General features: G+C 39.7%; 1 protein-coding gene across 1 annotated transcript in view; it reads right to left on the bottom strand.

Moving 5' to 3' along the window:
- ELP3 (elongator acetyltransferase complex subunit 3) overlaps positions 1–25,692 on the bottom strand; it is a 99,739-nt gene that overhangs the window by 5,759 nt on the left and 68,288 nt on the right. The window contains exons 13-14 of the mRNA XM_032143507.2: positions 25,107–25,334; positions 23,485–23,566 (exon numbers count right to left, since the gene is read on the bottom strand). Of these exons, the coding sequence (XP_031999398.1) occupies positions 23,485–23,566; positions 25,107–25,334 (310 nt within the window). The remainder of the gene's footprint in view (positions 1–23,484; positions 23,567–25,106; positions 25,335–25,692) is intronic.

The following is a 25,692-nucleotide window of genomic DNA, read 5'->3' as shown; positions in this document are numbered from 1 at the left end:
AAATGTTTGCAGATCTCATATGCTGTTCAGCTATTCTTATGTTGTGTATATACAAAGAAATGTGTTCCTGGAGGATGTATTTGAAAAAAAAAATTGGCTCTATGTTGGGTGTTGGGTAATGGAATGATTCAATGTACAAGAGCTGAAGGGCAGGATGACTTCTTAACCTAGGTACAAATTTCCTGCCTTGTTAGCTGAGAGATTAAGAGGCAGCTTCCTGACATATTATTATCTCTATCTAACAATAACTGCCTCAAATCTTTCAGAAATATTTCTGGCTTTTTAGATTTCTATTTTACTTTTACAAAACAGATACTGTTTTCCCTGGAATTAAAACAATGTATCTTGGAGAATGTCAAACACACAAAAGTGCAGAACACAGTGCACTGAACCCCCCTGCACCCATCACTCAGCTTTAGCAGGGACAGTTCACCCAGGAGATCTCTCTCTCTCTTTTTTTTTTTTTTTTTTGAGATGGAGTTTCGCTCTTGTCGCCCAAGCTGGAGTGCAATGGCACGGTCCTGGCTCACTGCAACCTCTGCCTTCCACCCAGGAGACTTTTAAGCTTCGAGCTTTCTACTCACATGAACTTAGAAAACATCTGTAACATTTCCTTTTGGTTCTGCTCAGCTCAGTTCCTGGAAACACGTTTAGTTTCGCTCTTTTATATGTCCTCTGTCAAATGAAAATGATGGCCTAATTTTAAGATGGAAGATGTGTAATTGTTGGTCAAAGTGTTTTACTTCCAAAAATATGCATCAACCTACATTTGTCTACCATAAATGGCTGCAGAGGTGAGAGAGAAGAGTTCCTTACATCTAACACAGGACCGGACAGTCCTTGGATAACCAGAAAGTTCAACAATCAAGAGTGCCCTGATTTCTTAGGCATGCTGGTTAAAAGAGCTGCTTTACTGGGGTACATCTAAGCATTTCTCATCATGATTCCCACGGAGCTACAGCCTCCTTGGGCCTTCTACTTTTTCCTTTCTACAGGGGGTGTGCCCTAGAAACGATTATCACCTTGGGCAGAGGCACTCAGGCCTCACGATGGGCCTTTTGGAGGAAAGCTGTGTATTGAAGTTCTTGTCCTTATTTTCAATAAGATGCGGCAGGCCTGAGATGGAACACTGTCTCCGGGTCCTCTGAGAAGTACTGGCATCCAGGGAAGGGAACTCCACCTCTAGTCAGTCTGGACTCTAACCTCTGCTCACCTAAAGAGCTAAATTTCTTTCTGCCTCTTGTTTTTTGAAAGAAAAATTTCCCCTGTTTCTACAACCTGCAGAACAGGTTGGGAAAGGCATTACCCCTGCACTTAGCCACCAGAGCTGGGTGAGGGCCTTGCTTTGCTCTGATCCCCTCTCCATGCTCACCAGGGCTCCCAGAAAGTCCTCTGTCATAGTAACTTTCCTTTTGTTAGCCAGCCAAGAAAAAGCAATTATCCTTCAGAGCTGACGTCAGCCACCCTCCTGGACTGACGAGTAGGCTGCCTGGACCATCTCCGAGCCCTCAGCCTAACTGCTCTGCCTCCCCTAGAGGAGAGGTGCCCACAGGCTGTACAAGGAGCCAAGTGCTCCACCCGATGGCTTGCATGGGGTTCTGCCAAATTCCTGGGATGGGGAATGTGCAGGAACTCACTCCATGCAGCGGCCTCAGGGTGCCCTGCTACAGAGCCAGCATTAAGAACAGCAGGAGTGGAGAGAGTCCAAATGCAGGCTTTGTTTTGTAGCACTCTGGGAGGCCGAGGAGGGTAGATCACCTGAGCTCAGGAGTTCGAGACCAGCCGGGGCAACATGGCAAAACCCTGTCTTTACTAAAAATGCAAAAAATTAGCTGGGTGTGGTGGTGAGTGCCTGTAATCCCAGCTACTCGGGAGGCTGAGGCATGAGAATTGCTTGAACCCAGGAGGTAGAGGTTGCAGTGAGCTGAGATCTTGCCACTGCACTCCAGCCTGGGGGACACAGCAAGACTCTCTCAAGAAAGAACGGCAGGAGTTGGGGAAGTCCAAACACTGGCTTTGTTTTATCCTCCCAAGTTCCCTCATCTACACCCTGAGCCTTCCTACATGACCTTTTCCCTACTCTGTAGGCAGGATAAATATTTTATCTTCCTCACTCTACCAGCAATGATGATGAGATGAGTTAGGTGAAAAAAGAATACCTTGCAAAGTGCCTAGAGTGAACAGCTTCTGTGGTGGCCTCCCCTCTGCCTCTGCCCCAGGACATCCACCTCTTTTGGGAGAAGAAAACAAGCCTGTTTATTTGTACATGAGCTTTACTATATGTAAGTTATTAAAATGACTTCCACTGCACAGTTTAGATCAATTACAGATAGACCCATGGAAAGGGGTTACATTAAAGGCAGAGGACACTGCTTGCTCTGGGATGGGCCGAGAGGAGTAGAGTCATTCAGCACTCAGTGGGAAAGCCCCTTTCCCAAGGATGACCTCTGGCTACTGTCCAAGGCTGGCTGCCAAGAGCCCCTGGCCTCCCTGTGAATCTCCAACCCGGAGGAGACCCAGGGGTACAGCGTCTCTCTGATCCTTTTCTGAACCAAATGTCCTCAAGCCCCTCATGATGAGAAAGAAATCCTCTGCTTTGATTCCATGTCCCTCTCCAAAAGATACACACCATATGGCTTAATCTGCTAACTCGAAGGATTCGGGAAAGGGGGAAAATCACAGGCAATGCATATGCCAGAGCCTGGGCCCCTGGCTGCAGGAGAACGCTCATCCTGGGCTGTTCAATGCTCTTTAGTAAAAATGAGAAATCAAATCACACAACCTTAGACTAACCAAAGGCCAAAAAAAAAAAGGGGGTGGGGTGGGGTGGGGAACAAACCCAGATGTGTTTTTTTGTTTTTGTTTGTTTTTGAGACGAAGTCTCAGTCTGGTCACCCAGGCTGGAGTGCAATGGCACGATCTCGGCTCACTGCAACCTCTGCCTCCCAGCTTCAAACGATTCTCCTGCCTCAGCCTCCAGAGTACCTGGGATTACAGGTGCACGCCACCACGCCCAGCTAATTTTTGTATTTTTAGTGGAGACAGGGTTTCAACATGTTGGCCAGGCTGGTCTTGAACTCCTGACCTCAGGCGATCCACGCACCTCGGCCTCCCAACGTGCTGGGATTACAGGCGTGAGCTACTGTGCCCAGCCGCAAACCTAGATGTTTACTTAAATTCTGCTGTGATTCTATTTTAGAGAGAAATTGTAGGGGAAAGAGTGGGGAGATGGAGTAAGCCAGTCTGTGTGGTACCTGAGTTCGGTGAAACAAAGAAAGAAAGAAAACCACTTGATAGCTGAGTGACTATAAAGTTAGAGGGAGATTTAAATACCTGCCAGGCACTGGACTGCTAGAGGCTCTCCATGCACTAATTTATTTAAAATGTAACAAGATTGCAATTATTGTCCTAGGAGAAAGGTGAGTTTCAGAATGGGTCATAACTCAAGGCCACACTATAGGGAAGTAGAACTGTAACTGAGACCCAGCCTGCCCGACCCCATGGCCCAGAGTGTTTCTAATGCGCCTGGCACCTATGTGATGGGGTAGGCCCACCCAACTCCCCCGACTCTGGTCTTGGACCTCTAGTCTTCATGGGAAAGCACATCCCTTCTTTTCTGGTAAAGAAAGGACTTGCCATTTGTCTTGATCACCTCACCTCCTGTATCTGTGTCCAGTTTTTCAATGTCCTTTGATAACTCATTAGATGAAACAACCATGGTGGCTATTTCCATTTTTAACAATACAGCCTAGTAAGAAACAAGAATAAATCACAGAAAAGGGTCTGATAACAGGCAATAAGAAACTTTGTAAACAGATTCAGCTTACAAATGTGAGAATGGGAAGGGGGATACTTTTCAGTAACAACTTGATAAATTGCAGTCACCATTTCTAAAATGACAAGCACTACAATACAGAGTTTGGAGGAAAACAACAAAGAAGGCTCAATGATGGAAGCTAGAGGCAGGGCAGAAAAGTCGGGAGTATTTAAGCTTAGTGAACAGATGACTTCAGGCTTGATTATGGCAGACAAAATAAAAAATAACGCTCCAGCCAAAGACGATGAAAATATTTGGACAAAACTGAAAATGTTTCTGCTAGGAAAGTATCAGAGACTGTTAAGAGCTCTTAATTGTCAGGCCAAGAATAAGGAGAAAATGGGAGCTTCCGGAAGGGAGTAGAAGTGTTTGTGTCTCAGGGTGTTTGATCTAGGAAGGGCACCTGAGATACCAGGGGCGTGGGGGCGGTGTCTTGCGGCCACCAGAAGCAGAGAAGCAGTCATAACACTCCCCCAGCGCCCTGCTGTTTAGGAGGTGTGTAAACAACTGAGAGGCAGAGTTGCTTCTGCACCTTAAGGAGGCTCAAGGAGATGGAACATGGGTCTAAATTCAGAGCCTGGCACAGACAGGGACCCAAGCATTGCACCCCCTCTTCTGGATTGTATTCTGAAAGGCTCTGAATTGGGAGGAGGGACTGGTGTGGTGGGGATAGGAATCTTCTAGATAAACCAAAGCCTTGGTCCTAGACAACTATGACTCTGAGATGCCTGGCTAAAGGAAACAGGTCTTCCTTGGAGGAAGCTAGCATCACCTAGGTCTTGAAGTATTCCTGAAAGCAAATTCTCATATAAAATGCTCAGCAAATGATAAAAAATGATAAGGTACACTTTGAGACAGGACATGACAAGAAACAGCAGAGACTCCAGATGTGACATTACTTGACACAGACTGCAAACAGGTATGCTTACTATGTTCAATGTCTGAAAACAACTGGAAACATTAAAACATGACATTACAGAATGGAAAAAGATACCAGAAATTTAGGAAATGTTAAAGTGTGGGACCAATGCATCAATGGATGGGTCTAGCAGATCAGACATAGCTACATTAGTAACCTGAAAGATTAAGTCAGAAGAAATTATGGACAACAAAGCAACGTTGGTGGGCAAGAGGGTTAGACACAGTGGATACAATAAATAGGTCTAAAATATGTTTAACTGGAGTCCTAGGAAGAGAGGTGAGGGAGAATGGGATAGAGTCAATACGCATGTGTTAGAGGCTGCAAATCACACAGAACTGATTTTAAAAACCGGTTCACTGATTAAAGACGCCCAAGGAAGCCCAAACGGGAAATCTGTACCTAGAAATATCCTAGTAAAACTAGAGAAAAACCAAGACAGTGAAGACAGTCTGAAAGAATAAAAATAATGTATTTTTTTTAAAAAACCACAGAGGTAGCCTGAGGGAATATCCTCAAAGACAGGCAGCTGATTTCTTACCTGCAACATTAAAAGCCAGGAAATAAGGGGAAGATAGCTACAAAGTACTGAAAGAAAATACCTGCAAACCCAGAATTCTTTTTTATTTTATTATTATTATAAGTTTTAGGGTGCATGTGCACAATGTGCTGGTTTGTTACATATGTATCCATGTGCCATGTTGGTGTGCTGCACTCATTAACTCGTCATTTAGCATTAGGTATATCTCCTAATGCTATCCCTCCCCTCCCCCCATCCCACAACAGGCCCCAGTGTGTGATGTTCCCCTTCCTGTGTCCATGTGTTCTCATTGTTCAATTCCCACCTACGAGTGAGAACATGCGGTGTTTGGTTTTTTGTCCTTGCAATAGTTTGCTGAGAATGATGGTTTCCAGTTTCATCCATGTCCCTACAAAGGACGTGAACTCATCACAGAATTCTATACCTAGTGAAGACGACCTTTAAGACAAGGGTCCCCAACCCCCAGGCCACACAGCATTTACAGCCACTCCCCATTGCTCACATTACTGCCTAAGGAGCGGTAACCACCTCCTGTCAGATCAGCAGTGGCATTAGATTCTCAAAGGAGCACATATCCTATTGTGAACTACACATCCAAGGGACCTAGGTTGTGTGCTCCTTATAAGAATCTAATGCCTGATGATCTGTCACTGCCTCCCATCATCCCCAGATGGGACTGCTGAGTTGCAGGAAAATAAGCTTGGAGCTCCCACTGATTCATATAATTATTTCATTATATATTACAATGTAATAATAGAAATAAAGTGCACAATAAATGTAACGCACTTGAATCCTGAAACCATCACCCCAATCCCCTTACTATCTGTGGAAAAAGTGTCTTCCACAAAACCAGTCCCTGGTGCCAAAAAGGTTGGGGACCACTGCTTTAATAATAATGCAAAATAAAGACATTTGTATATGATCAAAACTGGAACAACTTGCTACCAACTAAAGGTATAAAGAAAACAATGTGTGCAAACTACCGAAATATCCATGAACAGTAAAACAGATAAACTGTAGTACATCATGGAGTCCTACATGTCAATGAAAATGAAGAAAATACTTTAAAGATATAGCAAAGATAGAAGAGCAAAGAAGTGGTAAATACGCAATTGCCCCTGGTATATGTGGGGGGCTGGTTGCAGGACCACCCTTATATACCAAAATCTGCACACACTCAAGTCTTGCAGTTGACCCTGCAGAAGCTGCGTCTATGAAAAGTCAGCCTTCTGTATACACAGGTTTCACAGCCCACAAACACTGTGTTTTCAATCTGTGTTTGGTTGAAAGAAATCTGAGTATAAGTGGACCTGTGTTGTTTAAGGGTCAATTTTATCAGTAAATCTAAATGAATACTAACTGTACATAATGATATCTTGTGGATTTTAGAAAAACTTGCACACACGTGCACACAGCAACTTCAGAAAGAAGATCTCCAAATGGCCAGTAAACACATGAAAAGGTAGTCAAAATCATCAGTCAGTTATCAGGGAACGCAAATTAAAACCACAAAGAAATGCCACTCATATTCGTCAGAATCAAACAACTAAAACTCATACATTTCCTGTAATAGTGAAAAATTGTAGAAGCACTTTAAAAAGCCACTTGGCAGAATCCTCAGCTAAATCTATGTACTCTCTACAACCCAGCAATTGCCCTCTTAGGTATACATTCTACAGAAATATGTCCTGTGTCCCAAAATACATGCACAAGAATATTCGTAAGTCTAACCTGGAAACCCAGCAAGAGTTAAGACAGATAAAATGTGACCTATCAGCATAATGGAATCCCACATATCAATGAAAAGGAATGAAATACAGCTACTACAATGTTGACTCAATCTCACAGCAATGTTGAGCAAAAGTAACCAGAACAAAAATATGCAACAAGAAAACTAGACTATGTAGTTAAGGGATACATACTTACGAAGAAAATACCGAAAAAGTTAGGATACTGGGAAGGAAGAGGGAAGGGCCAACAGAGGCACTTCTTGAATGCTGGTTATTGACTAAGTGGGGGGTTAGAGAGTGCGATGGTCTGAATGTGCATCCCCCCCAAAATTCGTATGTTGAAACTTAATCCCTAATGCAATAGTATTAAGAGGTGAGGTCTTTGGGTGACAATTAGGTCACGCGGCCTCTAGAACTACGAGAAATTTCTCATTTATAAATTACCCAGTTTTGTTACAGCAGCCTGAGTGAGCTAAGACATACAGGTGTTATTTAACATTTTATAAACTCTGCTATTTGTTACAGCTTCCAGTAAACTTTTAAAATGAAAAAGAAGGCAAGATTAAATAATCTCAACTATGTGACTGCTTAAATGGGGAATGAAATCAATTCTTCTCATCTATGGAAAAACAAGTGAGCCAGGGTTGTGATTCCAACTGGACAAAGAATGAACATGGAATTATTAATGTGATGTAACAGAGGAAGAAATAGTGAAGTTCAATTTATCAAGTATTTGCTCAGTATGTACTAGGAGCCTGGAAATTGAAGAGTTTTATCTCTTGGAATTCCTTAAGAAAAACCTTGGCTTAATAATTTAAATGTTTTCATGTCTGAAGCAAGAAAATGAATTAGCTATTACAGGCGCATTCTTGTTCTTTGATGCTTACTTGTTAGGACATAGGCCACCCTTCACTGCTAGTAATGTGTTCTTAGATGGAATTAAAATTGAGGCCACATCACACTCTCACAGCCAAACTTGTAAATCTATCCTTTAAAGCTTAAATTTCTGTTTTGATTAGATGCAAAACATTCAGATGATTTATGATTGTTTAATTAAAAGAAATCAGTGAAATAAAACAGTTTTAATTGCTTTTGGGTTCAATTAATCAACTATTGCCTACTTGATATATCTACCAACATTAATACAAGGAAATATATTCATTAGTTTCATTCACTTGCTATTGAAATGAGACTTTATTATTTCTCATTGATCTCCTGCCAGGATGGCAAAATTTTACTCTTCAACAATGCACACTGATATGAAAGCTGGGAAAAGGTTTTTATCCTGAATGTTTGAAAATGAACCAATTAACTATACGACCCTAAACCTTTCAGAACTTTTTCCCCATTCTATTAAAAAAAATCATACAAAAGTTACCCATGTATAATCTTAGTTCTTCAAATTGGTTATTGCAACTAACACAGTACACATTATTCTCCATCACTGTGGAAATAGAGTATTTCAAGAGAGTCTCCTACCCAGCAGCCTAAAGGTTCTTCTACACATTTTGAAAAGGCTACTAAGATAAGAACAAAGAATAAAAATAGGTAATTTACAAAGGAGGTATACAGAATCTAAATACATACTACCATGGTAACTTACAGTTGGATGATGCTGGTGGGTTATCTCACAGCTCTTAGAGAGTTTTTTTCTTTCAGGGAGTCTGGCCCACAATCATCTGATTCAAAATAGAGTGTCTCTGTTCGTATCAGTGCAGGATGTTCGCTATGTCACACATCATTCTCACTTGTTTACTCATGTCAAAAATCATTAGTGCGTCTCTGCAGACGTTAGACTGTACCATCTTATAACCTGGTAGGAAGAGGGACCCCTTCTATTTATAGTATCTTTAAATACAGACTTCAAGAGGGAAAATGGCAAGGTAGGAATTTTCAGAGATTCATCCTTCTGCTAAAACGATGATTAAGCTGGAAAAAAATAATTGGAACCAACTGTTTTGGAATGCTGGAACTTGATAAGATACTTATAGTGACTAGGGGAGTGTTTGATGAGGGAGAGGCTGTAAAACTTCACTCAAGGAACAGCATGCTCAAGCCACCAACCATCCCCCATTCCTTAGCTCCACCGTAGCCACAAGAACGGTAACTTATTTCCCTGGAGCAGCTGGCTGGAACTGGAGTGGGCAATAAGGACCTAGTCCTCCAAAAATGTGGGGCTGTGTATTATGGTCACTTTGGAGGTTCCTGGAAGGACCAGTACAGACACTTGTCTTTGTTTTGACCCCATCTCGCTTCCTTTGTGGAGTGTATCAAAAGATTTGAAGAGATATATATCCTTTTTTCTTTTTTTGAACCAGACATTTAAGAAAAATCCCTCTCAGGTCACAGGCTGATCACAGAGATAAGAACAGAAATTTCAGTGAGTACACACACAATGAACAACACAGACTTTGCAAAAATAGTTTGGAAAAGTCACTAGAAAGGGCCGGGTGCAGTGGCTCACGCCTGTAATCCTAGCACTTTGGGAGGCCAAGGCAGGTGGATCACTTGAGGTCAGGAGTTCGAGACTAGCTTGGCCAACAAGGTGAAACCCCGTCTCTAATAAAAATACAAAAAAAATTAGCCAGGCGTGGTGGCACATGCCTGTAATCCCAGCTACTAGGGAGGCTGAGGCAGTAGAATAGCTTGAACCCGGGAGGCGGAGGTTGCAGTGAGCCGAGATCATGCCACTGTACTCCAGCTTGGGTAACACAGCAAGACTGACTCCATCTCAAAAAAAAAAAAAAAAAAAAGTCACTAGACAAATGCATGATTACAGACCTCAAAAGCAACTCCCCAGAAAGAGAAGAATGATTTCCAGAGTTACCACATTATACTAATTGTGTAGTTCTCAGTAGTTCAATATAAAATTGTAAAGCATACAAAGAACAGGGAAGAATGGCTCATTCACAGGAAAAAAGAATTTAACAGAAATTATTCCTGAGGAAATCCAGACATTGGGATTACTACTCAAAGACATTAAATCAACTGCATTAAATATGCCTAAGGAGTTACAAGAAACCATGGACAAAGAAAGGATATCAAGGGGATACTGTTAAAAAGAAGGAATGTCAATAGACAGGAATTATATTAAAAAATAGAAATTCTGGAACAGAGATGTATGATAGTAAAAATAAAAAATTCACTAGAGGTGTTCAATGGCAGTTATGAGAAGGCAGCAGACAGAATCAGTGAACTTTAAGATAATGCAATTGAATTTATCTAGTCTGAGGAGCAGAAAGAAAAAATGTAGAAAAATAAAAGACGTGGGGGATACCATCAAGCATACCAATATATGCATTGTTGGAGTCTCAGAGGGAGATGAGAGACATAAAGGGTAGAAAAAAATATTTAAAGAAATGGCTGAATACTTCCCAAATTTGTTGAAAGACATGAATCTATACATTCAAGAAGCTCAGCAAATTCCAAGCAGGATAGACTCAAAGAGATCCAAAATGATCACAATATGAGTCAAACTGTTGAAAACCTGAGAGAATCTTGAAAGCAGCAAGAGGCAAAATGAGTCATCACATATAAGGAATCCTCAATTAGACTAACAACTGATATTAGAAACTATGGAGGTCAGAAGGCAATGGGATGGCACATTTAAAGTGCTGGCTGAAAGAAAAAAGTAAATCTGCCAATCAAGGATTCTATATCCAACAAAACTATCCTTCAAGGATAAAAGAGAAATTAGGACATTCCCAGATTAAGAAAAGCTAAAGAAGCTTATTACTACTAGATCTGCCCTATAAGAAATGCTAAAGGAAGTCATTAAACCTGAAATGAAAGAATAGGCAGTAATTTGGAACCATATGAAGAAATAAAGAACATTAATAAAGATAATTACATAGGTAAACATAAAAGCTAGTATTATTGCACTTTTGGTTTGTAACTCCTCTTTTCTTCCTGTATTATGTAAAAGGCAAATTCATTAAACAATAATTTTAAGTCTAGGTTAATGGATACACAGGTATAAAGATGTAATCTGTGACAATAACAATACAGAGGGGGAGGGACAGAGATGTATAGGAGCAGGGTGTTTGCATACTATTAAAACTAAGTTGGTATTATTCAAACTGTGACTGGAGGCTTCAAATGTTAATTATGATCCCCAAGGTAACCACTAAGAAAACAACTAATAACCAAAAGAGTCATAGAGTGATTACATTATCAGAGAAAACAAATTTTAAGTCAAAACAGGTTACAAGAGACAGAAGACCATCACATGGTGATAAATGTTCAATGATCAGGAAGATTTATACAATTATCAACATACATGCACCTAACAACAGAGCCCCAAAATATATGAAGCAAAACTTGACAAGCCTTAAGGGAGAAATAAATAGTTCTACATTAAGACTTGGATACTTCAATATCCACTTTCAACAATTAATAAAAAAAATTAAGACAAAAGATCAATAAGGAAAGAGAGAACAACACTGTAAACCACTTAAATCTAACAGAGATATATAGAACATGCTACCACTAATAGCAGAATGTACATTTTCCATAAGTGCACATGGAACATTTTCCAGGATAGATCATATGTCAGGTCAAGAAAACATGTCTTAATAAATTTAAAAAGACTGAAATTATATAAAATGCCTTTTCTGATCACAAAGAAATGAAACTAGAATAACAGATGGAAACTGGAAAACTTGTAAGTATGCAGAAATTAACACATTCTTAAACAACCAATGGGCTAAAGAAAGAAGAAATCACAAGGAAAACTGGAAAACACCTTTAGCAAATGAAAGACAAAATGCAACATTCCAAAACTTATAGGATGCAGCAAAAACAGTGCTCAGAGGGAAGCTTAACAGCTGTAAATGCTCACATTAAAAAAGCAGATACATATGATCACATTTGGGATTTTAAAAGCAGATATATCTGAAATCAATAACCTACTCTACACCTTAAGGAACTACAAAAAAAAAAAAGAGCAAACAAAACCCAAAGCTAACAGAAGGAAGAAAATAATAGATTAGAGTGAAGATAGGGAATAAAAAAAAATCAAAATCAAAAGTTCATTCTTTGAAAAGATCAACTAGCAATGTTTACCTTAGATTGGGTTAAAAAAGAGAAGACTCAAATCACAAAAACAGAAATAAAAGAGGGGGCATAACTACTTCCTGTACAGAAATAAGAATTCTGTAAGAAAATACTACGAACAACTGTACGCCAACATGTTAGATAACCTAGATGAAACAAATTTCTAGAAACATAAAAACTGACTCATAAAGAAACAAAGTCTACATAAATATATAACAAGAAACTGAATCAGTAATAAAAAATGTCCCAATAAGAAAAAGCCCAAAATCAGATGACTTTACTGGTAAATTCTACCAAACAATTGAAGAATTAATACCAATCCTTCTTAAATACTTGCAAAAAACTGAAGAGGAAGGACACTTTATAATTCATTTAATAAAGCCAGCATTACTCTGTTATCAAAGCCAGATAAAGACACTACAAAGAAATCTATAGATCATCATCCCCTTAAGAATACAGATGCCAAACTCCTCAACAAAATACCAGCAAACTGAATTTACCAGCATATTAAAAGGATTATATACCACAACCAAGTTGGATTTATCCCTGGAATGCAAGGATAGTTCAACACACAAAAATCAATGTAATAAACCAAAACAGAATTAGGTGGGAAAAAAAATCATACAATCAGCTCAAATGCAGAAAAAGCATTTGACAAAACTCACAACCCATTCATGATAAAAACATCCAATACATTAGCATAGAAGGGAACTTCCTTAACATTGTAAAGGCCATATGTGAAAAACTCACAGACAATAATATCATGCTCAATGGTGAAAAACAGAAACCTCTCCCCATAAGATCAGAAGCCAGATAAGGTTGCCCATTTTCACCACAGTACTTAAAGGTTCTGGCCAGAGGAATTAGGCAAGAATAAGAAATGAAAGGCACCCAAATTGGATAGGAATAAGTAAAACTATCTCTATTCAAGATGACATGATCTTGTATGTAGGCAATGCTAAAGAATCCACACACATACAAAATTATTAGAGCTAATAAACAAATCTAGCAAAGTTGCACAATACAAAATCAATATGGAAGAAAAATGTTTTATTTCTATATGCTTATAATGAACAATTCAAAAACAAAATTTTAAAAATCTCACAATAGCATCAAAAGAATAAAATATCTTGGAATAAATTTAAGCAAGGAGGTACAAGACTGGCACATTGAAAACTACAAAACATTGCTAAAAGAAATTACAGAAGACTAAATAAATGGAAGGATATCCTGTGTTCATGACCTGGAAGACTTAACATTGTTAAGATGATGATACCACCCAAAGCCATATAAAGATCCAATGCAATCCCTATCAAAATCCCAATGGTGGCTTTTGCTGAAATAAAAACAGCCATGTGAAAAATCATATGGAATTTGAAGGAACCCAGGAATGCCAAAAATAATCTTGAAAAAGAAGCACAAAGTTGGAGACTCATACTTCCTGAATACTACAAAGTTACAGTGATTAAAACAGCATAGTACTGATGTAAAGATGGACATATAGGCCAGCAAAATAGAACTGAGAGCCCAGAAATAAACTTTCACTTCTCTTTTCGATTGATTTCTGACAAGGGTGTCAAGAGCATTCAATGGGGAAAGAAAAGTCTCTCTCACAAGTGGTGCTAGAAAAACTGGATATCCACATGCAAAAGAATTAAATTAGACTCTTATCTTACATCATATACAAAAATGAACTCAAAACAGGTCAAAGATCTAAATTTGAGAGCTATAACTTTATATAAAGCCCTTAGAAGAAAACATAGAGGAAAATCTTCATGTCCTTGACCTTGGCAATGGTTTCTTAAATATAACACCAAAGACACAAATAACAAAATTAAGATAGATAAACTGGACCTCATTGAAATTACAAACTTTTGTGCATCAAAGGAAAGTATCAAGAAAGTGAAAAGGCAACCCACAGAATGGAAGAAAACATTTGCAAATCACATATTTTATGAAAGTCTAATATTCAGAAAATATGAAGAACTCCTACAACTCAACAACAAAAAGACAAACAATCCAGTTAAAAAATGGGCAACAGACCCAAATAGACATCTCTCTAAAGAAGATAAAAATGACAAAGACATTCAACATCATTAATCATTACAGAAATATAAGTCAAACCTCCCACAGAATGCCATTTTATACCACTACGATGGCTATAAAAAAAAAAAGAAAAATCTCAAGTGTTGGCAAAGATGTAGAGAAATTGAAATCCTTGTGCACTGTGGGTGGGAATGAAAAACAGTGCAGTTACTGTGGAAAATAGTTTGGTGGTTCCTCAAAAAGTTAAACATAGAGTTACAATTTGACTCAGCAATTACACTTCTGGGTATATAGGCAAAAGAAATGAAAGCAGAACTCAAACAGGTATTTGTACACCCTGCAATATTATTGACAATAGCCAAAAGGTGGAAACAACCGAAATGTCTATCAGACTGATGGAAAAATGTGGTACATAAATGTAATGGAATATTATTGTGCCATAACAAGGAAGCAAATTCTGAGACATGCTACAGCACGGATGAACACTGAAGACATTATAGTAAGTGAAATAACCCAGACATAAAAGAACAGATATTCTATGATTCCACTTCACAGAGACAGAAAATAGATTAGAGGACTGTGCGGGGAACTGGGTGTTACTGCTTAATGGGTTCACAGTTTGTTTAGGGTGTTAAAAATTTTAGAAATAATGGTGATGGTCATACAACACTGTAAATGTAAATAATGCCACTGATTTATACACTTAAAAATGGTTAAAATGGCAAATTCTACTTTACATATGATTTATCAACTCCCCAAATGAAAAAAATTTTCTTACAGTGCATAAAATTTCTCCATGTGTTTGTAGGGGGAAAATAAGTATTTAAGGGTAGGAAATCTCCAGAGGGAAACCACGTATCCTCAGCCCAAAAACAGGCTTCTGTGTTCCATTACCTAGAAGAAAAAATATAAATGGCCAGCACATGCACCTAAAGCATCAGGTATAAAATAGGGTTGCAAGGGGAAACAGGCATGTCCTCATGGAAGAGAGATGGCACACAAAGGGTCAGGTGCAGGCTGAGTTTTGTTGGACCTGCCAAGCTCTACCTAGGAAAGTGTGAGGTGTGATTGTGTTGCCATGCTTGACTATATGAAAATCTGATACTAGGGTTGGGACAAGAACTCTTGAATTTAGGTCTGCCCAAAGGGTCTATCTTTGGAGAAGGCATTAGAGGTACTGGATGCCTACTAATCACAAAGCAATGGAGATGTATTCCACTACAGCTGACAGCATCCAAAGATGGCTGCCTTCTCCCTTATGGAGATGGAATTTACTTCCTTTTCCCTTAAATCTCGCCTGGCCCAGTGACTCCAACCAACCGAACAGGGCAGAAGATACATTGTGGTAGGCAGTCTCTAAAATGACCCCCAAAGTTCATCACCTAGGGTATTCACAGACTTGTGTAATCCCTTCCCCCTGAGGGTGAGGTGGACTCATTAACACTCTTCTGAGATTAGGTTATAAAAATACTATGGCTGCCATCTTGAAAGAGCTCTCTCTCTCTGATCACTCTCACTGAGAGAGCAAGCTGTCACATTATGTGACAAGCAGCCCTATAAATGGGCCCATGAGGCATGGTGAGGAACCACAGCCCCAAGACCAACAGCTTGTGAGGAACCGATGCCTGCCAAAAACTGCACAGTGAACTTGGGAGGGGATCCTTACAGCTCCAATGGACTCTTGAGATGACTATGGCCCCAGCTGACACCTTGACTGCAGCCTTGTTAGAGATGTTGAGCCAAAGGCACCCAGCTCAGTCACTCTCAGATTCCTGATCTACAGAAACCATGAGATAAAAAATGCTTGTTGTTTCAGCCACCAAGTTTTTGGGTAATTTATTACACAATGACAGATAATATAGACATTCTAGGACTTCTAAGACCAGGCCTTTGCTCCTCCCTCTTAGAACCCCAGCTATTTTGTTATTAAGAAGCCCAAGCCACATGGAGCAGACATGTGGACAAGAACCAAGCTGCTCACATGGACAGCCCCAGTCAGAACTGAAACTTCAGACACACCATCCCAGCCAACTGGCTGCCATTTAAGCCACCCCAGCTGAGGCCCTTGACATCACAGAACAGAGAGGAACCATTCCCTCTATGCCCTGCTGAATTTCTGACCCACAGAATCATTAAGCAAATAAGAAGGTTGTTGTTTTAAGCCACTAAAATTTGGGGTGGTATGTTATATAATAATAAATAACCAGAACAAACACTAATTATTAGGATTTGCAGTGAGGCAACAGATCACACAGGTAGAGATCTGGGGCATGTGGACTGCTTTACTGAATCCCAGCAATTTATTCATGAATGGTGGACAAGTGGACAGTGGTCTGCTTAGGGACTAGAGGACTGGGTGCATAAGGAAATGATCCCATGGCCACAAACTACAATTCTAACAGGCACTGTCTTAGAAATGTGAGTTGTTTAACAGCTTAAGCCAGGCCAACTAAAGAATAAGAAATTCCTTGCATGTGTTCTGTTGGAATTAGAAACCTCTTAATTAAAAGGCTCCACAAAACTAGTATCTTGGTTGCTGCTAAGGAAGGCAGCACCAGTATTTTCCAGCATTATTCAGTAATACCTGTTCACCCAAAGAAGAACCTGCCAAATCCCTGCCTCTAACAGATCTAAAATAGAAAAGCTTTATCAAATTGAATGAATGAAGGCAATGTCAAATATTTAGAGAAAAGAACAGTACTATTCATATTCAAGTTACATTGATAAGGAGTCAACATTGCAACAAACTATTAAAACAGACTTTCTGATAGACAGCTGGTATGCTACTGGTACTCACTAGTAGCATAGGGTACGCCACTTTTGGAGAGGGCTTGCTTCCTCAGAAAAAAGCCTGTGAAGTGTCTAATTTTAAATAAAGGTAGTCATTCATCTCAAAGCTTCCAGACCTTTCAGGAATGTTATTAGGAATCACATGATATAACCCTATTCCTCCTAAGCAAAAGCATAAGGCCATCATTCCCTATATCCATAAACTGAGAGGAACAAGAATGGGGAGAAAAAGTCTACAAATGTGCTGTGTATCTACACTGGCAAGGCTGGACTTCAAGATCTCAATGTGCACACTCTGAAACGTAAGAGGCTGGACTGCATGGACCTGGGATTAGCAATGGCATTTGCCAAATGCTGTACTTCAAATGCCAATCAGCCACTCCAAATCAGTATCACTAGCTTCTGCCTGGGAAACGTCACAAAAAATTCAGTTGCCTCCAAGATCCAAACAGTAGAAACTCATTAGTGGCCTATTCAATAATATTCAAAACGTGTGTACTAATTAACATAGTCTGTGATGCCAAGTGAAAGATGGTCTAATGCACTTCATGTGCGGTGTACTACAAACTGGTACCTGATTCACCTTCAAATGAGTAAATGTCAAGTCATGGAATACAGATTCCTGGGAGGAGCTACGCAACAATGCTGCCACAGTGCAGCTACAACAGACACCAATTAGCAAACACCTAGCTAATTCATTATCTAGCAAAGTAGTATTCCGTGTCATCAATTCCAGTCTGATTAATAATGATGCTGAAATTGAATTCTTGTAGTAAAGAAATACTTTATATTGTATCCATTGTCTTTAAAAAGGTATTAATAATGATTTTAAAAATACTACTGGAACACGCACCAAAAAAGAAACATATGTGATCATTGTTAGAATACCAAAATGGAACAGAGGAATATACAGAACCTAGAAAATGTACACTTAATTAGGGGACATTTAGGGGATAATTTGTCACAAAGGAAGTACAAAGGGACAAACACTCTTTCCCTTCCTTTCTGAGAAGCCCTAGACTAACACACGTGCAGGTGCCACAAACTGGTCTGCCTTTGGCAGGCTTCCTGTGTCCATTAGCAAATAGATATGCTACAATGAAGAAATGCTTTTCCAGGCATTTTGGTAAGAATTATGAGTCCATTTGCAGACAAACCTAGTTATGAATGTACCCTTCTTTTCAACTAGAGTATAATGCAAGGAATAAAACTATCTTCTCCTGAGACTCAGGGAGATGTGTAGTAGCCTGGGAGACAGGTGAAGGTCAAATAAGTAAATCTCAGCCATTTGTAGTTTAAATGTTTCAACAAAACAACTGCTATTTTCTGCCCACATATGATTTTATTAATCAGTGGTTCTGGCAAACAAGACCATTAACTGCAGTCCTGGAAAGCCATATTGGATTGTATAAGGCACAGGTACATTTATTTTCTGACCAGGAGGCGCTGTGATGTAGTTTTAGGGTCATATAACTAAGACCATCATGATTAAGGATGATTTTATCTCCATAGTGACTCGTTTATCTTCTCTCCTCTCCCCTTCTCTGGCTTTTTAATAGATTTAAACAAAATGGCTATCAGTCTCTGACTTCAGTGATTTCTGTCATCGACCATTCAGACATTTTCCCCATTCTTCACCATCACTGTGTGATACATCGGCCTTGTACGATTCTTGGCCAGTGGCCATATTAATTTTCTACTTGAAAGGACACAAATAGAATAGTGCTTATGATGAAGCTAGTCAGAGGAGCTTGGGGAATAGCTGGTCATCTTGCTGCATAGCAATTAGCTTGGCAAACTGAAACAGTCACACGACTGGATCTGATACCTAGCCAAAATTGCCAGAAGAAAAAAACTCATTCTGTTGGGGGTGTTAAATGGCTTTTTAAATAGTGACTATCACAGTTATATTTGCCCTTTTGGAAATGGTACAGGCAGTGTGACATCAGAGATCTCCGTTTCCATGGTGATTATTAGTGATGGCATTTCAGACGTTGTGGTTAGCTTCTCCAGTATAATTCCTTGCACTTTACATCATAAGAGAGGAGACAGAAAAACTGCTCATGTTAACATTTTTAAAGGAAAGAATGCTGATCATCCAAGTAGATAAACATTGTGGTTTTTAAGTAAATATAATTTGTTAACCTTGAACAGATGTGTGTTGATAGAAGATATATGGATTAAGCTGGCAAATGATACCACTTGGAATTAATAGGGACTAATTAATTGCTTAGATATTTGGCAGCAATTAGCTGTTATTTCTTGCCTACACATTATTTTATAAACTGGTGGTTCTCATAACACTGATTTGTCCATTTTTATATGTAAAAAAATAATATTTTCTTACTGTGAAGTAATTAATCTTGAGTTACGAACTAATCTGGAGTCTAAGTAGGGAGAAAACTTATCTTCCTCTGTAGTCAAAGATAATCAATGAGGGGAAGGTGGGTGAGTTTCCTATAGCCCAACACGAACATTCACGCAGGGCAGGGTGACATTTCACACATCTTCTTTTTTCACATGTCTCTTCATTTCATACGTGACCCCTCAATACACGGTGACTTTGATGCTGATGAAACTGAACATTTCATTTTTACTTTAATTTTCACATTTAGAGTTGATGGTTCACTTTAAAACACAGTTCACTAAGAAAAAAACAGAATAAACCTAAAGGCCTCTCTTTCAAGAAATTGCTTCATTTGATTTTGATACATGAGAAAGTTTTCAATTTTCTCATGTAGCCATAAAGGTAGCTGTCTTTTTAAAAAGATAATCTGCTATAAAATATACAGTGTATACCTATAAATAAAGTCTACTGAAGTAGCACAGATAAAAAACCAATTTGTTTTTAAATACAGAAAAAAGAATACCCAGAGTCTTTCTATAGTGACTCAAATCAGATCTACTGTGTAGTTCATAATATTGCCTAGAGGCTGAATCCAAGATTATAAACCCAAGTTACAGAGAAAATCTGGCAAGATGAAGGGAAGTCATAATGAATCAAAATGCAATTTAAAAAAATTCTACCTAAATGCATTACTCTTACACAAGAGTAACCAAAATGATAAATGATTCTGTCTTTCCCTTACTCAAGCTTACTAGTTATGCCAGGACAGAATACCTAGGCCACCACTGTGTACAACTTATACAAAAGCCTACAGACCTGGCACACGGATGGATTTACAAACTGAGGACAAGGTCTGAAAAAAAGTAAACACTTAGGTCAAACAGTATCACCAGTTGTGGCCTAAGTAAATAGGCATTCACAAAGCACAGGATTAACTACCTATGGGAAACTATCACCATTTTCATCAGCAAACACCCAACCTACCATGAGACCGAGATCTATTATTGATGAAATTAAAGAGTCTCTTAATATGGCACAGAAAAGGTCCCACCTACAATTTAATTAGGAAAACATAATTGGTCATGCTGAGAACTAAAGAAGATACTAAGGGGTAGAATTCTAGAGTCAGAACTGTAAAAGATAACCACATCCACTTTTTTAAAATATGGAAATAAAGGCCCATGGAGAGCAAGTAAAATTATCCTAGGTCACAAGAAGAGCTACTGGCAAAGCAAGAATGGAATCCTGGCCACCTGTCCTTCCCACCCCCCACCACCCCCCATCCAAATCAGTGCCTCTTCTCAGCTAATCCAATGAGGTAACGTTGACAAAATGCAGCCCATAGACACCAGCACTGTCATAAAGAGATTTTCGTTCTAAGGATTAATTTATGGAGAATAACTGACTATTTACAAAAAACTAAAACACATGCACACACATCACTGTACTCACATCAGAGAAACCAAAGTCAAAATGCAAAAACCGGAAAAACACAACATTAAAAACACGATATAATAATAAGCTCTTCACATCTGCCCTCCTTGAAGTTCTTAATAATGGACTAACTTCTCCGGCATCTGATTCAGAAACTTAGAAAAAACAGTAATAGATTACTAAATTGGAGAAATAAAAATGCATCATCCAGACAGCAAATGTTCTTGTTCTTTCATTTGAAGGGTGACCAGAGCTTAAGTCAAACAGAAAGTCCAGGCCTACGTAGTTTCCTCTATAGAGAGCAATGGTGGGGCTTCCAGGCAGGGTGACAGGAAGTAATGCTTACGGCATCCTCCCTCCTGAACTAGAGTCCCAAGAAGGCATTCCAGGGCCGTTCCTACAGAAACCCACTGGTCAAAAGAAACCCCTTGTATAGAAATGAAGTAGACCTATCATAACAGCTGACAAGAGAAAGGTTCTTCCCTGTTAATTTGAGCAAGTCTCTTCTTGTTATTTGAGAAACTCTACATGCAGATGATCTGAAATTGAGCTATTATTTAGATTATGATAAAAAGCTAGGGAGATGGATATGGCAGAAAGAGGGCAGATGCTGATTTCCACTTAGAAAATGGAAATCACCCCGCTCATAAAAAGCAGAAACTGAGGCTCTTATGAGCAATTGGATATGACCTCAGGCAAGTCAGGGGTCCTCTCTGCATGCAACATTGTAAAAAGACACAGATGTCATGAAGGCAGATGAAATAATGTAGAGCAGTGATGGAATATGCATGCTCTTCCATTTTAAATTTGATTAGGTTCCCACAGACACCAGAAAGTCACTTGACTATTATCAGACTCTGGGAGTGTAGCACTGCCAGGATCACAGAGCATTGTCATTATCTCAGTGACTGAAAAGAGAATACACTTGGAAGAGAATACTAAAGCCTTGCTTGTGTACAAAGTGTGGTCTGAAGACAGCATGGTATCACCTGGGAGCACAGGCCCCACCCAGGCCCACTGAGTCAGAGTCTACATTTTCACAAGATCTCCAGGTGATTTGTAAGCACACTGAAGTTTCACAAGCACTTTACTAGAACACTGACAGTGCTCTGACAAAAGGGGCCATGGAAATTTCAGGTGTTATCACCTCTACACAGATGCATGTGCAGAGGGGTTCTAAGTCAGTCTGGCCCTTGCCTGGTACTTCTGATCAACCACGGATTAAACAGTTGAGAAGTAAACCTTTTTTTATTACAGGTAACAGTACCAATCAAGTGAGCCTTGTTTAGTTACCTCTTCTTTGTGCGATGAAAGATAACAGAAAAAAAAAATAAAGCTAGACATGTTAAAAAAAAAACAAAAGCTTTAGGAATCTGTCTGGATAATGCCAAAAACCTCAACCACACTAAATGATTATAAGTGAGCCTGAGTCATTACATTTTCATAATTATAATCATTAAAACCCAAGCATGGGTATTGATTTACTGATTGGCAACAACTTATTTATTTATTTATTTAAAAACCTCATTTCAACTTTCATTTTCAGAAGAGATGATTTTCTCAGAAGGCGTATTTTAGCTTTAGGAATGTAGTAGTCTAATGGGAAAACAAACATGCTGGATGAAAAATAACCTACATTTTGATCATGGCTCTCACCCTGTTAACTTCTTACTGGGAACAGCGATTTCTGTAAGGATACACTATGGAACAGCAGATGTGAAAGGGGTCTACGTCATTTCTTGCTCCACTCACACATGCTGTACTGAGTTTTCCTTTTCATGCCCACTTCCCCAGTGACCTGCTGTCCTAGATAAGGAATGGGGAAGCTCCTGATGGGGTTCAGAACACACTACCGCAAAAGACGGTGCCTTGGCATACTGAGTATCTTAACATGAAGGAATCAGAAAATGACGGATGCAGGAAGGACCCTCTGACCTTCCCCTTCCTTCTCCCCTGACGCAGGTCATGAGATGCTCATGAGGGAGGTGCCCTCACACCACCTGGAGCAAACAAACACCTTCATCTCTGAAGGCAGAGGGGCACCTTGAGGGATCTAAATGAACAGACCTTGCTAAACATTCCCGTTTATCACCCTTAGCTCTTACTCCTGTGTCCTGTCTTATTTTTTCATGACTTTGCACTTGTATAAACACTCAGGTTCAGCCATTTCTTTGGGTCTTTATTTCCTTATAAAGGCTTTCCTGTTCCATAAAATTTATATGCAATAAATGTGCTTTTCCCCTGTTAATCTGCCTTTGTCAGTTTAATTTTCAGACCCAGCCAGGGACCCTAAGAGGGCTGGGGAAAACTTTTTTACTCCCAAACAGGGGAAAGCTGTTCCCCAGGATTGAAGTTACTGAGAACAAAATTGAAAGAGCAAGAATTTGGCCTTTAAACAGCTCGTACTGGCAACTGAGGTTCTATTTTAATTTCTGAACAACAGTGATAATCTCCACAATAGTGAAAAACACTCATGTTTTTCTCCTGTCCATATCATCAAATTCCATTTCCTCAGATACAGTAACCGGGCACAGCACAAAGAGGAGGCAACCATGCTGACCAGTGTGACAGAGAGTGCAGAAGAGGGGATATGGGTCACAGGTCCTGACTCTCAGAGCGCTCGGAAATCTATTCCACTAAACTGCTTTTGTGAATTTTGTTTGAGCACAAGTCCTTCGCCAGTCAGCTCAGCTCAATTTTGAACGTAATAATCATCAACGGGGCAAGAGGGTACCAACATAGTTTTCACTGTGGTACCAAGTTCAAAATGGGAAGGAATCATGAACTTCACCCTCCCCCAGTTACCTGATATCACAGCGATTTTCCCAGACCCATGTTCTTCTCTAGCTATTCTTTCTGCTTCCTCCATCAGCAGCATGCCAAATCCCTGCACGGAGCAACAAAGGGGAGTGGGAATTAAAAAGGAAGGAAGTTCATTAAGAGGGGTCCATAAAACAAGAAGGCTATATACTTTAGTAGTTGCTAAAATCTGTTAAAATAAGAGTGAAAAAGCCCACTTAAGGGAGTAATGAGAAAGAAACCATTCAATCATACCAAAGGTACACTGTAGCAGACAATTGAAAAAGGTGTAACTTTCGAACAAGAACTACCAAAAGGTATTTTGTGAATGATATAATCTATTCATAGGAAGACAGTAATTCCCTCTCAAATTCTGTCTGTTTTTAGGTAAGTTCTAGGCAATCTCTAAATGATGGAAGTCTGGGGCAATATGTCTTTAATTTCTTAGTCACCTCTCTCCTTTTTTTTTTTTTTTTCCTCTTGAGACGGAATCTCCCTCTGTTGTCCAGGCTGGAGTGCAGTGGCTCACTGCATTGGGCGAGATCACTCTGGCTCAATCTCGGCTCACTGCAACCTCCGCCTCCCAGGTTCAAGTGATTTCTCCCATCTCAGCCTCCCGAGTAGCTGGGACTACAGGCACATGCCACCACGACCAGCTAATTTTTGTATTTTTAGTAGAGACAGGGTTTCACCATGTTGGCCAGGCTGGTCTTGAACTCCTGACCTCAGGTGATCCACCTGCCTCAGCCTCCCAAAGGGCTAGAATTACAGGTGTGAGCCATCACTCCCGGCCACCTCTCTACTTTCTGAGAGTTGAGAAAACAGGCAAAATTCTTAAATAGTCAATTTTGGCTCTTATATCATATCCACCATTAGTTTTTAACACATTTTCTGGAAATTTTAAAAAGCGAGTTATTAAGGTAGGTTGTCTGGCGTTAGAATAGGGTTCCCCTATGTATAATATGGCTTAACCTTAGGAAGTGTTTCATAAGTGCTTTCCCATCACCATCTAACCTGACTCCACAAAAAGTTGACCCATATGAGATTGCCAGTATTAGACAATTTCTTACTTTCAAAAATACTAACTGCAGGCCAGGCACAGTAGCTCATGCCAGTAATCTCAGCACTTTGGGAGGCCAAGGTGAGTGGATCATCTGAGGTCAGGAGTTCGAGACCAGCCTGGCCAACATGGTGAAACCCCATCTCTACTAAAAATACAAAAATTAGTCAGGCGTGGTGGTGCACACCTGTAATCCCAGCTACTAGGGAGGCTGAGGCAGGAGGATCACTTGGACCAGGGAGGCGGAGGTTGCAGTGAGCCAAGACCACACCACTGCACTCTGGCCTGGGTGACAAAGTGAGGCTCTGTCTCAAAAAAAACCAGTTCCATGTGGTTCAATCTGTTATATTCCAACTGACTGAATCTCAGTTTATCCTTTCCTCCCAGAAGGATACAATTTGGAGAGAGAACGTCTCTGAACAACTCAAACACTGGCTCCTATGTTTCTATGCTTCTCTTTCCCCTCTCCTGCTCCTCTGCCTCTTCCTCTTCTCTTCACCCCATTCCTTTTCTCTTTTCCCACTTAGGCAGTTTCTTAGAATTCAAATAGAAATGGAATACAGGATACCTGATGCTGAAATTTAGTAGGATCCCGGCTGCTCACAGGGACCACACTTCCATACACATGCAGCTCTCGTACTATGGAGACACCTCCACCCAATTCGAAACGGAAAGTTTCCTCTGAACACTTGCGTAATCGTAGGAGGCCAATCAAAATGTCTTGATCTGGGTCTTCGTATGACAAGAATGTTTCCCAGCCACCATTTGCAACATAATCTCTCCTTACCAATTCAACCTATTTAGTAAAAAGCCACAAAGAAATTATTCAAAATTAAAGAACCAAATTCATTTTTGTAATTGTATGTATTTATTTAGGTTAATATCTAGTTAGGGACAAGGAATGAATAATCACTAATTATGTTTCTTTTTATTTGTCTACTCTCAAATAGCACCAAGATTAAAATTCACACCTTGTTCATGGACTATTATAGAAGGAAAATAACTGTGTAATTTCACAAATACTTGAACTTCATTAACCTTGAGACTCTTACAGAGATCCAGCTCAATAAAGGCTTCCATGCATTTGACTCCCCATGAAGAGTCTCTTAATGTAAAATTTCAAAATCACGTCACGTGTAGCTCTCAGGGGCACC

Source organism: Hylobates moloch, unplaced genomic scaffold, assembly GCF_009828535.3.
Source record: "Hylobates moloch isolate HMO894 unplaced genomic scaffold, HMol_V3 SCAFFOLD_22, whole genome shotgun sequence".
In the NCBI taxonomy this organism is placed as follows: Eukaryota; Metazoa; Chordata; class Mammalia; order Primates; family Hylobatidae; genus Hylobates; species Hylobates moloch.
Note: the sequence above shows the minus strand (reverse complement) of the source record. Positions and strands in the feature narration are given on the sequence as shown.